This window comes from Leuresthes tenuis, unplaced genomic scaffold, assembly GCF_036924035.1.
Source record: "Leuresthes tenuis unplaced genomic scaffold, fLeuTen1.0.hap1 SCAF_2, whole genome shotgun sequence".
In the NCBI taxonomy this organism is placed as follows: Eukaryota; Metazoa; Chordata; class Actinopteri; order Atheriniformes; family Atherinopsidae; genus Leuresthes; species Leuresthes tenuis.
In genome coordinates this window covers 12,580,765-12,597,019 of record NW_027325356.1, presented here as the reverse complement: position 1 = coordinate 12,597,019, position 16,255 = coordinate 12,580,765, and the positions used below count along the sequence as shown (strand labels likewise).

At 40.6% G+C, this 16,255-nt stretch overlaps 1 protein-coding gene across 1 annotated transcript in view; it reads left to right on the top strand.

The window, feature by feature from the left end:
- hcn4 (hyperpolarization activated cyclic nucleotide-gated potassium channel 4) overlaps window positions 1-14,073 on the top strand; it is a 69,308-nt gene extending 55,235 nt beyond the window's left edge. Inside the window, exons 6-8 of the mRNA XM_072381213.1 lie at window positions 71-311; window positions 10,301-10,465; window positions 11,761-14,073. Coding sequence (XP_072237314.1) covers window positions 71-311; window positions 10,301-10,465; window positions 11,761-14,036 — 2,682 coding nt within the window. The 3' untranslated portion in view covers window positions 14,037-14,073. The remainder of the gene's footprint in view (window positions 1-70; window positions 312-10,300; window positions 10,466-11,760) is intronic.
- Window positions 14,074-16,255: the final 2,182 nt, after the last annotated feature.

Below are 16,255 nucleotides of genomic sequence, written 5' to 3'. Positions count from 1 at the left end.
CCAACCTTCAGCCTTTTTTCACTGTTCTCACTAAGTGTTGTTTTCAATCTACTTCTTTCTTCTCATATAGGAAATCATCAACTTTAACTGTCGAAAGCTGGTGGCTTCAATGCCTCTGTTTGCCAACGCTGACCCCAACTTTGTCACCTCCATGCTCACCAAGTTAAAGTTTGAGGTGTTCCAGCCTGGGGATTATATCATCAGGGAGGGCACAATCGGCAAGAAGATGTACTTCATACAACATGGAGTTGTCAGTGTATTAACCAAAGGAAATAAAGAAACCAAGCTCTCTGACGGCTCCTACTTTGGGGGTAAGTTGAGCTGGTACTGGCACCGGAAGCACAACCTCAAAGTTTGCATATGCTCACACCTCTTGCTGTGGAGCTTAAAGGCATACTCAGCTATTTTGTTACAGTTTTAACTTTTTGAACTTACCCCTCCTCCCCACCTGATAAAGTGAGAATGACAATTCTATAGTAACAAAGGTGCCAGAGTGGAGAAAGTGAAAGTAAAAAAAACAGGATGCCTGTCACGGAACAGATCAGTAAATCGTAAAATTAAAATCCTATTTACAAGCTGTTTCCAAGCGGTTTCCAAAGGCTCCGAAATCTCCACACATCTCCATACACCTCCACACACATTCCCGTAATTAACATCTTGTAAATGTAGAGCAAATTTAAAAGACCAAAACAGCACTTGCTGTACTGCAGTCTAAGACGTAGGCATCAAATTTTAAGAGGTCAGGAAGCTGTGAAATTACACACTATTTGAGTGCTGAAGATTGTTGCGATAACACAGAGTTGTTACGTACTTAGCTGCTGCTATGTTCTTAATCAGGGTCAGATAATGTATAGCCCTCTCATGGTCCCACTGAGCCTATGACACATGTAGGAGACAACGTTGCTATACTGCCCACACCAAAAGCCAATTAATTTGCCCAGTGACAGCATATCATTTAGACTGTACTATTGGATAATTAGAAGTGGTAGCAAAGCATTTAACAGCACATGACCTGCCAGTGGAAGTTTAATTACGCTTTGCCTGCTGAAGTCCATCTCCATGCCCTCTCTTTGAGTGGGCATGGAGATGGGTGAGAGTGTGTCTGTGTGTGTGTGTGTGTGTGTGTGTGGGGGGGGGGGGGGGGGGGGGGGGGGGGGGCAGACAATCTATCCCTAAACATGCCATCTCTAATCAACACTTTAGAAAACATGGCCATGACTCTCTCGGGGGCCATTTCAAATGTTGTCCAAAATGCTCCCTCCTTTAGTCCCTCTTCAGCTGGGCAGTCTTCATATTTAGAGAGAAACTCACTGTGCTTACAGGCTTGTCTCTTACGCATGTATTCTTGCAGTGGCCCAGATTGTGTGAGGGCATATGTTCATACTGAACTGTTCTGATATAATGAGGAGAATGTACTCGAATGGACAATATAATCAAAATGCACAAAACTGAATGCATCTGCTTTTACCTTTTCTGTCCATGAGTAAACATAGGCAAAGTTAACCCTCAGAAGTGCAAAGACAATGATTATGGAACGAAAACTGTCCCAGTTGCTTTAATCTTTAGCCCCGGATACGTAATTATTTTCGCATTTGCTCAATGTAAGCATGAGGCTTTTGACTCCATTATCTGGTGATTTTTCTGGCAGTGCCACTCCTCTGAGGGTGTAAGGTGGGGGATTGTGAGGAAAGCCTTGAGCCACTGGGAGTTTGTTACCAAACACAAGTTAGTCATTCATGAAATTAATTGGTGCAGGATCAGCAAAGGGGGTGTGTGGCACATGTAGTTTTCAGTGTGGCTGTCAGTATAAGAATGCAGGAGGTTAAAGTTTTTAAAATTTCTTTTTTTTTTTTGTTCTGCACTGATTACAGTATTTTGTGACTGTGTGAGCCTGTTGACATGGAACAGAAGCCCTCCTGTCATCAAGGGGCTTCTCCTATTGTCAGCTATATTTTACAGTACAGATTGCAGATCTTCTCATCAACATCTCGGCAAACTCATATACCTTTCTGCACATTTAAAGACAACCTGAATTATTTACAAAATTATATACTCTGCAGTCTGCTCCAGTTTGTTAGCTGTTGGATTAGCTCGAGCCTGAGAGCCTAAAGTCTAAAGTGGACACGACATGCCCTGGATGGGAACGTCGGCTGGGCAAGCAGCGATCCAGTGGAAAGGGGGAAATGTAATGTGACTGTGGTACTCACGCCAAGGGACACATGGATCACAGCCAAGGCTGCTTTCTGGAGGCAGCTCTGGGCTCCAAAAGAAAACATGCACACTCCACCCCCGCCATCTCCTTGCCTCTTTCTCTCCTCATTGTTCAGTATTGAAACACTTATTTTAACAGCATCTCTTCTACTCTGTCTGTGCCCAGACTGAGGAGGTTATTATGCTGTTACAGTTCATCCTTTGTTACCCACAGTAATTGATGTGTTGCCAGCGCAGACTGTGGCTCTCTCTTGGTTGAAGCAGGAGCTTAGTGACCTTGTGGTGGCCTTGCATGCCATTCAGAGGTGCTTATCAAATGCTGTGTTTGATTGAACCTCTAAGATGCTTCACTTTGGGTCAGAGTGAGTGGCTTCTAGTAGCACTGTGAGTGGGGTGAAAAAAGAAGAGAACCATGACAGAGGCAGACAGAGGGAGGAGGTTGAGGAGTGGTCTTGAGTTGAAGGCACAGTTTGCAATCTCCTGTGTCATCATTTTGATTCTACTCACTCTGACTCTCTGTGAATGGAGCTCACTAAATCACTAGTCTTTGGAAATCCTAGCGGATGGCCTCACAATTGATTTAATTTAGCATTTAAATTAACTTTATTATGACATTTATTAAAAACTATAAATTACTCGTCAAATCAGCTTTCCTAAAGATACAAAACTTTTGGGACATACAATCTTACTCTTTTAGATGTTTTAAATGAAAATTAGTTAGCTACTTTTATGTGTTCTTTTTCTCTCACCAACACACAAATCACACAGCCTCCGTTGAGTGAATGAAAACCAGTGAGATGTGATTGTGCCTCAGCGTCAGTTTTGATGTTGAAGTACACCAAATATGTCCACTCTATCTGTGCAAGCCATCTAAATGGACGGTGTTTTTATGCAGCTATGCTAATGCTGCCAGGAAGCGAACATGACATGTCACGGGTAATCAGCAGCCCACTGCGGATGTTTCAAAGGTTAGAGAGTTTCCACTCTGTGGGCTAGGGGCACTGTCGGAGAGGGAGATGGGAGCTGACAGCAGGATTCAGGGTCCAGGTGAGCTCTGCCAAACTAGGCTACAGGACGCAAATACTTCATCACAGTCCAAGAAGCCCTGCACATATTCAGTTGTTCATGTAGACTTCCTGGCATGAAAGAAGATACATCCATACATGAACACATAAAATCACATTTAGGTAGAAGTGTACTTGAACTTACCTATAGCACATTCGCATTCCAGCCTTTGTTTCATCAGGGGCCACACAATGTGAAGGTGCATGGCACATTTTTCTTCAAAGCTATGAAGGCTGTAGAGAAGCCGTTCTGAATAAATGCTTTTAGTGTTACAAAAAAGATATAGACATCACTCTTTGCTCAGCTGTGTTAACTGGCTATGTGGCTGAAGATGTTCTTTCCTATAAATGAATTACTGAAGACACACGTGTGATTGTTTTAGTGTTAAGTGTCTTCTGTTTCCCCCATTTTCATTGCTAAATAAAGTCATTAAGTTCATTCCTTTGACCTTTAATGCTAGTGACTAGTCGATTGCTCACTTTCCAGCACATTGTGTGATATAGACTGGGGAAAATAAAAACCTCATAGAGAGCAATATATTGTCACCCATCACTTATCTGTACATCATGGAATTTTTAAAGAAAACAAGTATACTGTATTCAATAAGGGGACTACAGTGGTTCATTTAGTTTAAATTGTAATGTTTTTAGGTTGTGGAAAACAATTCAGTAGAATTTGTAAATATTTAAAAATATTTAATATTTAATAATATTTCACAGAGGAGCTTCTTCAGCTGTATTATTCCACAGGAGAATCAGAGTCCTGTTCTCGTAAATTTGCTTGCACACATTGTTCACCTGTTGTAAACGTAGCAGTGTGTTAAGTTTCTAGCCAAGCATTGCTGACTAAGACATACTGTAATGATGATAAACCTCTAAGCCAAGAGGAGCTTTCTCTGAATATTCTTTTTTTGCTATAGACTGAAAATTTCTAACAAGACTCAATTGTATCCAAAGTAAAATCACAGACCAAAAGTACCACAACATCAGATCCAAGTTTGAGATTTGTGCCAGTGAGGAAAGGAACAGTGGAGAGAATCATATAACACAGTTTACATATCCTTCATCAAACATGATAGTGACCATATTCAAATCTATGGCTGTTTTTCTGCTATGGATTTGGACACTTGCACGGAATCAATCCTACCATGACTGAGGAGAAGTGGCTCTCCATTCATAAGGGACTTGCAACACCCTCTGGAGTGTATCTTCGTGGACAAGAATTTAGAATAGTGCTGCAGAAAATGGGGCCTTAACACAGCTCAAGGACTTCAAGAACTACTTGAAAACCCAAGAAGACCAAGGAGTATGGACTGTCATAGTCTTTCCTCCACAGTCACATGACCTTAAACTCTTACGCACACTTATGAAACACTTGAAGACATAGAAATTGAAGCATTATTGACAGGAGAAACATTGTCACATGGAGTGATGACATAGGTTTGAACTGACATGTGGAGTTGATGAAGCTCAAGCAGCATTTGGCATGAGGACCACAAAACTTATATTGAATTTCAAGTGCAATTTCATAGATTCAGCTTCTCACTCATTAAACTGGTGTTAATGTGAAAATGTGTGTATGAAATTTAAAACAAGTACAGAAATCTTCACACTCACTGATCTCATATCTTTGAGAGAAGCATGTAAAGACAGTAATGCACACAAGATGTTTCAGTTTTTCTCCTTTTCTTGCTCTTTCTCACAGCCACACACACAAACTCTTGCAATCTACTCTCGTCTTTGAGAGCTGGTGCAGGGACTCAAGGGAAGCATTTTTCCAGTAAGAGCCCAGGATTGCACCGTCCAGCAGGAAACCAGTCATGTGTGCTCTTACCAAGGTCACAGAGCATGATGTCTTAGTCCTCCTTTCCCAGAGCAACATCCAATTTTAATTGGTGTCATTCAATTTTAATGAATGCATTGTCCCTTAAGTGTGAAAATGAAATACATTAAAGCTGATAGTTGAAACATCTTGTCTGCAGGACAACTTCCCTTTTGATATCAAATACAACTGCAGGGCCTGATCAGAGCAGAACAGGGAGGTAGGGAAACAGAAAAAGCTTACTTTATATTTTAGAATAGTTATTTCTCTGTCATGCCCACATATAATAGGTGTGAAAAATAAAATATCCAAAAATACAGTTAATTCCCAGTCATTCCCTCTCATAATGATATATGTATACCCTTTGAGCTAACACAGATCACAGGTTTTGATTGTTAATCACCTTGTCATTAGTTAGGAACAAAGAGAAATGGATAACTGTGGAAGCAGCAGTCAGTTCGAAGTGAAAAACACACGCCCCTTACAGGATTTAGGCCGAGCAACTAAGCCTGTTCTATAATTTCATGCAGGATTTGGGGGGTATGGCGATGAGTCACAGGAGATGTGAATAAGCAGTGAAAGTAGAGCATTCATAACGGAGAAGTGCAATTAGAGAGGTCCACTTTTCGCTAAGCAGTAAAACTTATGATTCTTATTTTAGAATAGGTTCTTGAAGAGCCCCAAAGTGTTGATTGTGGCATGCATGACAATAAAGTTTTCGCTTTGGATGTTGAAACTCAAGCTTAAAATGCAACCTGTTTTTGGGTGAGTGGATTAAATGCTACTTTGATATAAATGAGTCTGACAAAATGAGAGGATTAATTACTACGTCCATATAATGCATTTCCACTTGCTAGTACTTGCTGTTGAATTCTATTACAATCAATATTCAGAATATTTTTGTAGGCACACTTTTGAGTTGGTAATTGATTTATACTGTCTTTTCATCAGATGTGAGGGAAAGTTGACTGAGAAAAGTTCCATGTTTACAGATGTTTTCAAGCATCTCAGCCATTAAACAATTCAAGGTAGCACCTGCCAGTGTTCTTGTGCTTCCTAATTTGAGTCATTCCTGAAGATTCCAGAAATCCAAGTCTAAAAGCAGTAACAAAATAAGATAGAAACCAATTTTTTTTTTTTTTTTTGACATCTTAAAATGCAGACAGCGTTCTGAGTTGAAAATGTAGTACTTTTTTTAATATTGGCACTTATGTACTCATGACATTCAGAAAAAAATCAAGTTCAAAGTTGACATCTTTGGGTGCTAATTACAGTACCTCAGATATGACGTAAACACATCATGGTAGCCGCAAACATCATGGGTTTAATGCAAGAACTGTAAATGTAAAATGTTTTTTTACGAGTAATAGAGAAGCTAGAAACATTTGGTTTATTGAATTCATTCATCCAAAAATATGTAATCTGAAGTGGATGATGTGACTTTTTGTCATACTAGTCTTGGATGCAGTTGACATTTACAATAGTTGTAAATCTTCAGCAATATATCAAGCAATAGATGCTGTAATTACCAGAGTTGTTTCTAACATATGGTTAGAAAAAGTCTTCAGTATCAATGTCTTTATCTTGTGTGTTGTTGTTCTTGCCTTCCTGTGTTCTCTTTTCTTCAGGGATGTAAAGGGACATACGATAAGATGAGGATTCTGATCAGTCATGTGACTGATGTACTTAATCTATCCTCTACAGGCTTTTGTCCAATGTTCCTTCTTACAGAATTAAACTGATTCCCAGACATAACATTTGATGGTGCCTTGTAAACTATGTTAGAGTTCGCTGACAGACATGTTTTTCATTTACCTGACATGCAACGACAGGTTCATAAACACCGCTTTCACTGCTAGATCCGAGGGGAGCCTTCAACCAGACAATACACTGTTTAAATGGTATGCACATTGCACGTCCAACACACGTCATTTATTTTAACTGTGATGCAAAAGTGACCCAGTATAAAAAATTCATAATACATCCTTGCTGTCGCCTGCTAACTACCGTACTCAGAAGTAATGCACACAGCCCAATATAGGGAAATATTCAGGACAGTGTTGAATTTTAAGACTTGCACCTACATTTATCTTCTTTGCTCTCAAAGACTTCTGCTAATCTTTTTGTGTTTACCACAAAAATACATTTTTAAATGTATTTATTTTGTTCTGTTTTCCACATAAAGTTCAAATGGCACAGCAAAACGCCATGGCTTCACTTGCTTTCTGCAAAAACCATTAGATGAGGCCAGAGGGCTCACTGCAGCTCAGTACCTCGTCCTGGCAGTGGTGGCTTCATCCAGAAAGCCACGGGACAAGAGGATTTAATACAGAGCTGCAATGCTTCTTTCCAGAGGGGATTACTGGAGCAGTGCTGAGGGAAATGGACCCCCAACACAGCTATAACCAGAGCTGCCCCTCCAACACACACTTACAGTACACTTTCATGACATTTGTACAAACACACATGAGTGTGCATACTAAAGTTACATTTCATATTTGGACTGCTCTCTGGTTAACTGAGCCATTGTCCATTCACCCATACTCTCTCTCACGCACAAATAGCACATTGCACATGAGGTTGTGTTTTTATGCTGTATATATAGTGCATATTCCTCACTCTGTCCTATGAAATCATGCACTTTCCCATTATCTGTTCCCCTGTTACAGTTTTCAAACCATTGCACACAAGCATAACCACTTTACACTCAGAGACTAGAAGAAGTCAAAACCCTGTTCAGTCTTAAGCAGTCCAGCTGCTGCTGTGAGGTTAATGCTATGTATGTGAAATGTTGACACCTTTTGTTGGGTTTTATTGGCTTTTGAAGGAAGTGTTTACAGTCTTTCTGCAGATATCAGGGACATGCTTGCAGTTTTCACACATGAACACCATGAAACATGCTCAGAGAGTATGTTTTGCAGTTGGCTGTTCATACATGCACTAGACAGAAGGAGATTCTCAGCATGAGATACATTCTCAAGACCAGAAACACACAGGAGATTTGTCTGTGTAGATTTCACAGGAGGCAGGACATGATGTAAAAGGTGTGTTGTGGAAAACTGAGTTTTTTGTTTACTGCAAATCAGCAATGTCAGATTAGGCTCCCTACTTATCCTTATTGAAAACTATTCGGCTGACTGGGAGCTCAATGTACATTTGTTTATTCTCACGTATAACTCTATGAAATACTTTGAAAATATCAGGGCAATAGTGCGTGAGGTAAACCTGCTTCTGTCTACACATGTGGCAGTTATAGATTTAAATCAAATTTCCTCTTTTAATGGGAGGAAGTTGAGTCACAACATTGAGATTTCAAATCTGAATTTATTGGACTCAGACCTGTGAAATGCAAGTGGGAGAGTACAAACGTCCTTGTTGATATTTCATCTTGGTATTTTATTTGGCCTATCTAGTTTATGCTGTAAAAATGAACTAAATGTGATGACCTTGGGACATGATAGAGGTCATCCTATGACTGATGCAAATGTATTGTGGTGGCACTTATGATGCATGTCTTGGAAAAATGTTAATATGGGCACAGCGTTTAAAAAAGTAAGGGACTAATCAGACTACACGTTTGTTATTAGCTCCTAACTAACCAAGGAAAGTATTGTTTATGATTTACCATTCACAAACACTTTACTGTCAACATACCGACAAGGCATGACGTAAGTTAGATTTTTGTTTTTAAGGACAGACCAAGCAAATCTTTCTGCTTAATGTTGTTAATGTCTGCAAAAACAGCATTTCAATTCTGTCTTATTTGGTCCATGATTTAAGACAAGTTATGTGTGGGTCTATTCATTTATTTATGTTTTGATTATCTGGTTGATTTATCTTCAAGAATTTGATTTCAGATTTGCCACAGGAAATGATGGGTAGGAAAAGTATAGTAAGAAAGTACATTGCGTTAGGGAATTTAGAGTGTGTGGGAGTGTGTTTGTGTGTATGTGTGTGTGTCTATGTGTGTGAACAGCTATTGCAATAACAAACAGGAAGGAGGGACGGAAGATGAGATGAAAACTGTGTGGACAGATATGGCACAAAAACAACATAACAAACATCAAAGACAGTTAGTACATGCAATATCTAGAATTTTTATAGATGTAAACACTATGTGTTGTCTATTAACTGCTGTCTTTAACATTTGTCTGCAAAAAACCTATACCATAATGAATAAATCCCTGCACACATATGGTACATTCATCCACATATAAACGCGTGTAATGAGCGGACACAGGCTTTCACACAGACATATCCCCATATGCATGCAATAAAGGTACAAATGCTCCCATGCTCACCATATGTGTGACACGGTTCAAGAGCAAGGCAGAGCCATGTGCTTTGAGCGATTGATAGATTTCGTTATTGTTAAATAATTAAACTAAACTAAATACATACATATTTCAATAAGAAATGGTGATTGTGCTTTATTTTTATAAAAAAGTAAAAGATAGTATCACCTAAAGTAATAATATGCTTCAGGTAATACCTAGAGAAATTTTCTAAGTGTTCTGCTTCTGATTCTGAGAAAAAGAAAAATTACAGGTGTATGATAATCAATGAATGACTTGCTAAAACTGATTAACTTGCATTTGTTCTTCCATTGTATTGTGCTGTAAACAAGCTTATATAATGGGCTTATAAGACATCATATCAGAAAATCCGCCCCATCACAGCTGTACCATTCTTGTGCGAGAAACTGGCTGCAGTTGGGGCACTGCTGTAAATAATATGTGTTCACTGGCCTGGAATTTGTGCCCCTCTCCCTCTCATAATTGCTCAAATTGTAGAGTAAATTATCATAACAAAAAAGAGATATTGACCAGATAAATGTAACTAGAATAAACAGATAATAAACAGTTGATATGATCCAGAAGAAAAGGGCTCCCGTCCCAAAAGGGCACCCTTTCTTTTTTGATTTGCAAAACCATATTTGTCATATGTACATTTTTTGTTGGATGTTTCAGTTTATGCAGCGGCTGGAGTTTATATGTGAAATCATTACTAAATTATTACATCTGAATTGAAAAACTTGGTCACAGAAGTGCTGTGACTGTAATGAAAATGATCATTTAATGCTTTTTGCTGTGGTCATGCTTATAGAAAATGTATAACTCTTGCAATGGTACGGATTTTTAAAAAATACAGGCTCCAGGGTTTATGTCTGCCATATAACCATGTCTTACCTGTTTTGTTTCAGAGATTTGTTTGCTGACACGGGGTAGGAGGACAGCCAGTGTCCGAGCCGACACGTACTGTCGTCTGTACTCGCTGTCGGTCGACAACTTCAATGAGGTCCTGGAGGAGTATCCAATGATGAGAAGGGCCTTTGAAACTGTTGCCGTGGACAGGCTTGACCGTATTGGTGAGAAAAATAACATTTTAAGACTTAGATCAGAAGCATTCAGGCTGATTTATAAATCTACAGAAAATATTCCAAATTCTTGAAATTAAGTTATCGCAAATGTGTCATTCATGTTGCTTTAACATCTGCTGTTGGCATATGTGAAAGATAGTTTCAAATCAGGGCTATACTTCTGAGAGAAAACGTAGGAGCTATAAAAATGTTCTCACGGATACTGAATGACTGATGTTACTTTCAAAGTCATCTGCATATAAACATGCAGATAGGGCTCTAGTTTTGAAATCCCTGTGTGACTTCTCTTACGCATACAATTGATATTCTTTTTGTATCCATTACTGTTCCCAGGCTCAGGCTGGGCAGATGAAAAATTCCCAATGAAAGACATGCCTGTATCATCACTCAGCCATCGCTGCATGCTCTGTTTTATCCTCAGCTATGTTTAGAATGGAAAATAAAGAAACTGCTTTAGGGGGTTTCTTTGTAGAAAATGGCTGCTTCAAAAAGATGTGGTGGGCCGATAGTGGTGTTTCTGTGGAATGGTCTCCTGTGTACGTCGTTTCTGCTGGGCTTAGTGCTCATGTACACTTGTCTTCCCTAATAAAACAACTCACACAGCAATGAGCCACAAATGAATTGCTGTGACTTTGCTTTTTGATTCAATGCCAGGACAGACTGGAAGTTGTTACAATACCTCTGAAACATTGTAATTAATGAGCTAATTGCAATGATAGAAAAATTTAGTTGATCTGGGTTTAACTGCATTTATGATATTCTGATATTTTGAAGCCTTTTGGTAATACAAAATTTAATGAATGATAGATTTGCAAATGATTTGCAAATGAATGACAGAGCACACAGTTTGGACCCAACACATATATTATATTTTTACAATTGAATAATAATTGAAATTAGTCTAAGGCTTTGTTGTCAGTTTCTTCTGCATTAAGATATTTTTTATCCCATATAAAGGCCATTTTAGACCAATATTTGGAAGTTTTTGAAAATGTTTTTATCTTTATTTTTAACCACTAATTATATTATTAAAAATGTGATATCAAAGAGATAGCTGTAAGTTGAATATCTCTGATGCTGAACTTACTTTCTTTGTTTTTTTCATCTCCTTATTCATATCTCTTCCTTTGCTTATGTCGACTATTGGACTGGCTGTTGTCAAGTATACCTAAATGTCAAACCCTTTTCACACTGCCTATTATACTTGCTGTCATTTTCATTTTGACTCGGACTTCTCTCACTTGTCATCTTCTGTGTCTGTTTTTGTGCACATGCTTTTAAAGGCAAGAAAAACTCCATCCTGCAGCACAAGGTACAACACGACCTCAGTTCTGGTGTACTTAACTACCAGGAGAATGAAATCATCCAGCAGATTGTGCAACACGACAGAGACATGGCCCACTGCGCCCATCTCATGCAGAACGCCCCACCGCAGACGCCTCCCTCGCCTACTCCCGTCATCTGGGCTCCCCTCATCCAGGCCCCTCTCCAGGCTGCAGCTGCCACCACCTCAGTTGCTATTGCCCTGACACACCATCCCCACTTACCACCAACACTCTTTAGACCTCCAGTGTCTGTTCTGGGTTCCCTAAAGGACCCACCCAGCCGACTAAGGAAGCTCCACTCATTTGTTCCTTCATCCACAGCATCTGGTTCTGCCGAGGACTCTTCTTGTAGCACACCATCAAAGCTGCGCACTGGGGTAGACATGCAATTGCTGGCCTCTTTTCGGGCTCAGCATATTACATCAGGTTCTGGGACAACTGGTTCTTCCCAACATGCCACAGGTGGTGGAGGCCAGCGTGGACCTAATGGCACTGCATCTGGATCCATTGAGGGTGGGACCTTTGTCTTCCCCTTTGGTCCACACTCATCCTCTGGTTCACCCTCATCTAGTATGGCCCAGCTACACCCACAACCACAACATCAGCAACCCTTTCGATCCAACACTCCACCTCTTTCAAACCTCTTCCACCAAGGATCTATTGGTGGAAGCACAGGGTCAGGACTAAGTGGAGGGGCAACTGGAGCCTGTGGTGGTGCTACAGGGTGGTCTTTAGGTGGAGCAGTTGGAGGTTCTGTTGAAGTAGCCAGTGGAGGGGACACTGCTTGGGCTGGGGAAGACTTTACCACTGGGGGGGCAGACTTGAGTGGGGGTAACTTTGGCTTAAAGGGGGCTACTGATCGCTTAGTACATGCAATCTCAGGGGAAACAGTTGGAGGACTAGCTGAAGGATCAGTAGCTGCTCCTTGTGGTAGGCTCACAGGTGGGACATCAGGTGGACCAGTAGTGGGTGTTACTTGTGGCTCAATGCAAGATAAAGCCTGGAGCTCAATAGTGGGAACTTCCAGAGGATCAATGAGAGGAGCTTCTCGCGGATCAGTTGGCGGGATTTCTGGAGAGTCACTGGTGGTAGCAACTGCTGGAGACTCACTAGGGAGAACAAATGATGGACCTTTAAGAGTTGTCACTGGTGGAGCACAAGGGGGAACATATGGAGGAATTTCTGGCGATTCGATAGTAGGGAATACTGGGGGATTGTTAAGAAGAGCTTCCGGTGGGTCAGCAGCTAGCCATATAGGAGGTGTCTCAAGTGAGCCAGGGGTAGGAGTTATTGGCAGAGGTAAAGGAGGTGCAGTCGGGAGCCAAATAGCTGGATCTACAGCCTGCCTTGGTGGGGCCTCTGATGGAATTACAGCTGGACTTATTAGTTTCTCCCGTTGTCAGAGTCCTTTATCTACCGATTCATCGAGCCCTATGTCGGGTCAGATTTCCCACAACCAGCCGCCTCCCAAGCCTCCTCAATTGGCTCCTCTGCAACAGTTTGCCGGAGGAGGTAGGACTACCAGTGGGATAAACCTCTTCCAGTCCCCCACACCAGGTTCCCCATCCTGTAGTAGAAGACAGCATACTCAACAGCCTGCTGAGGGCTCCCCTTCTTCCCTCAGCCATTTTAGCCTAGCAGGCCTCCAGTCTGGCTGTTTACCTCACCAGATGTCATTGGAGAGGTCTGCGTTGGCTTCCCTGGCCCAATATGGTTCAGCAAATGCCTCTCCCTGCCTTACTCCTGTGGCACCCAGTCCCACTGTTCAAAGTCCAGTGACAGGCAGGACTTTCCACTACAGTGACCCCTCAAGTGCCACAGGATCCCACAGTTCCTTGCTCATGCCTCGGTCTCCTTTCCTTTCACAGCTTCCCAGCCAGCCACATGCAACAGGGAGAGATTCTCCTCTGGGACGCTTTTCTGAGGACCTAAAGCTTTTATCAGGCTCACAACCATCTCTTCCCCAGGAGGTGGCCCAGGCCTTAGGCCACCAAACTCCTTGTTCCTCCATGGAATATTACCCCTCACCATTTTCCTCACCGACTCTTGTGCCCAAGCCCTGTAGCTCAGTACCGGGGCACATGACTCCTCCAATGCAAGTGTCTCCGGGACACCATCAACAGACTCAGTCCCCTGGGGCCTCACCGGCCTTCCCTGCACGGCAGGGCTCTCCTGCCCACTCATCAGATCTAGAACCTCAGATTGTTCGTTCTAAACTTCCTTCCAATTTGTGAGGATTAATCACACCCTCCTGTGTTCCCCTGAAATGAAACACACAAACTATCTCTTTTTGTGACATTCTTTTCTGTCCTCAGATTTCACTGTGTTCCACCTATCATTTTACCTAGATTTTAAATGAACTGTGATTTAGAAAACATATTACCAGGTAACTCAAAGTTTTAGAATACTCGTTATTTGTTTAATACATTGTTCCTGTACTTTTTTATTCACACATACTGTATATAGATAGAAGTATATTTAAATGATAAGTTAATCAAGGGACTAGGAGGGTGTGAAAGTGATATCATTCTGAAGGACAGTCTTTCTCCTTATTTCTATGACTATGCCAAATTCATCTGGGGATGTTTGAGAAGTTAATCAATGGACTACACAATAATACTCTTTTTCTGCAGGAACCTATGCACTAATACCTGCATGTAAACATTTTTGTGTGTGTGTGTGTTTCAGAATAATTATATACATTTTTAGCTAAAATAACATGCTTCAAAACAGGCTGACTCTTGTACCATCTCATTTCGGATCACATATTGTTGATCCTTAAATGTATCTATTAGATTGTACTTATCTATTCTCTGTATAAACTTTTCAAAACCTTAAGAGATGGAGACAAGATTTTAGGAAACCAAAAAGACTTTTCCTGTGGAATAGCAATTCACCTCTCTGTGGCCCGTTGATCATTATTTTATACCACTTTATTGTATGATTACTGTTTTTTGAAGCAGGGGAAGAGGGGTTTTGGCGAGCTACCCTCCATTTCAATATTTAAACACAGCAGTATATGATGGGCTTTATTTCTGCAGAGTCCACAACCATTTCCTAACAAGCTCACTTGTCTTCCAAGCTCATGCCGCTAATGTATGTAGTATGTTTTGTTTTTTCTTCCAGACAGTGTGTAGCTGTTAATGTGTGAATGTTACAACAAGTGTGAATAAGTGGAACAGCCGGATGCAAGGCAAGAGTTGTCGCTGGATTGATCAAAAGTAAACTGCTTTTTACACAAAGCCTAAGACTTCCATTAAGCACAGCTTATGTAACGCATTGCGTAGTGCTCTGACCATTCAGAGTCAAAAATGGTCATATATGTAATCATATCAAAGCCCATAGGGGAATTCATTCAAATTTACTAAAAATAAATTCTCCCCACAGACTTCCATGCAAACTCTCAAAACAAGCAGTACACAAGCTGAATTATCTGAAAAGTTTTGGACACTAAAATATGCCTCTTGAAATTTAATTTGTTCATAACTTCTTCTATTGTAGCTGCTTTATGGTCGGCATAGACATGTCTTCTCATTTAAGGCTAATGCTGAGTTTGAAATGTTGAATGTATGTACATTTATTGATGCTTAAAGCAAATACTGTAGCTGTGGTAGATATACCGAGGGCACTTTGCTCCAGTGGGTTAAGGGATGGTTCAGTAACTGAAAAGGTCATTGATTCCATGTCTTTGACAGATGTTGTCATCAGCAGCCATTTCTGTTGCCAAAGTGTCCTTTAACAAGACACAGAAGCACTGACTAAATTGTTCAAGAGGCAATCTGGATATTTTACTCAGTAAGCTGCTGACAACAGCCTATTCTTTACTCCTTATGCTGCATTGAGTAATGCTATATAACTGCACTGCCGCTTTAACCTGAGAGGAATTGGTTGTTACTCTTAATGTGTCAATTGAAAATAAGTAGTTTTGTTTTTTCTTCAGGCAAGTGAATATTTGACTTAATATTTGATATAAGGAGGACAGTCTACATCTGCCCCTGTGTGCACTCAGCCATGAAATTTAAATAAAAAGCATTAAGAGATGCAATGTTCTTCTGTGGAAAAAGTAAGTATACCCATGTCCTAAGCTGGTTTTGCAAAATTTCCTCAGTTGGACCCCTTCCCCTCAAATATTACAAATTGGCTTTAAGCTTTTGGTTCTGGTCCCCTTCACTTCTTATTTTTTAATCATTCCTTCCTAGATTTGCTCATTTTCTCATGATGACTAAGCCGTTTAAAGATCCACCTTCTGTTAAGGGGAACTTCAGATCTGAAGAAGATGATCTCACTTCATCTTCATGCACTATGATTTGATGCAGAATTTATAGTACAATTAATAGCTGGAATCTGCCTGGTCCCTAAGGCAGCAAAATTTCCCCAAACAATAAGATTCCCACTACCATACCTTATAGCTGATATGGATCTTCTCCTGAAAAAATTATTTTTGGTCAGTGCC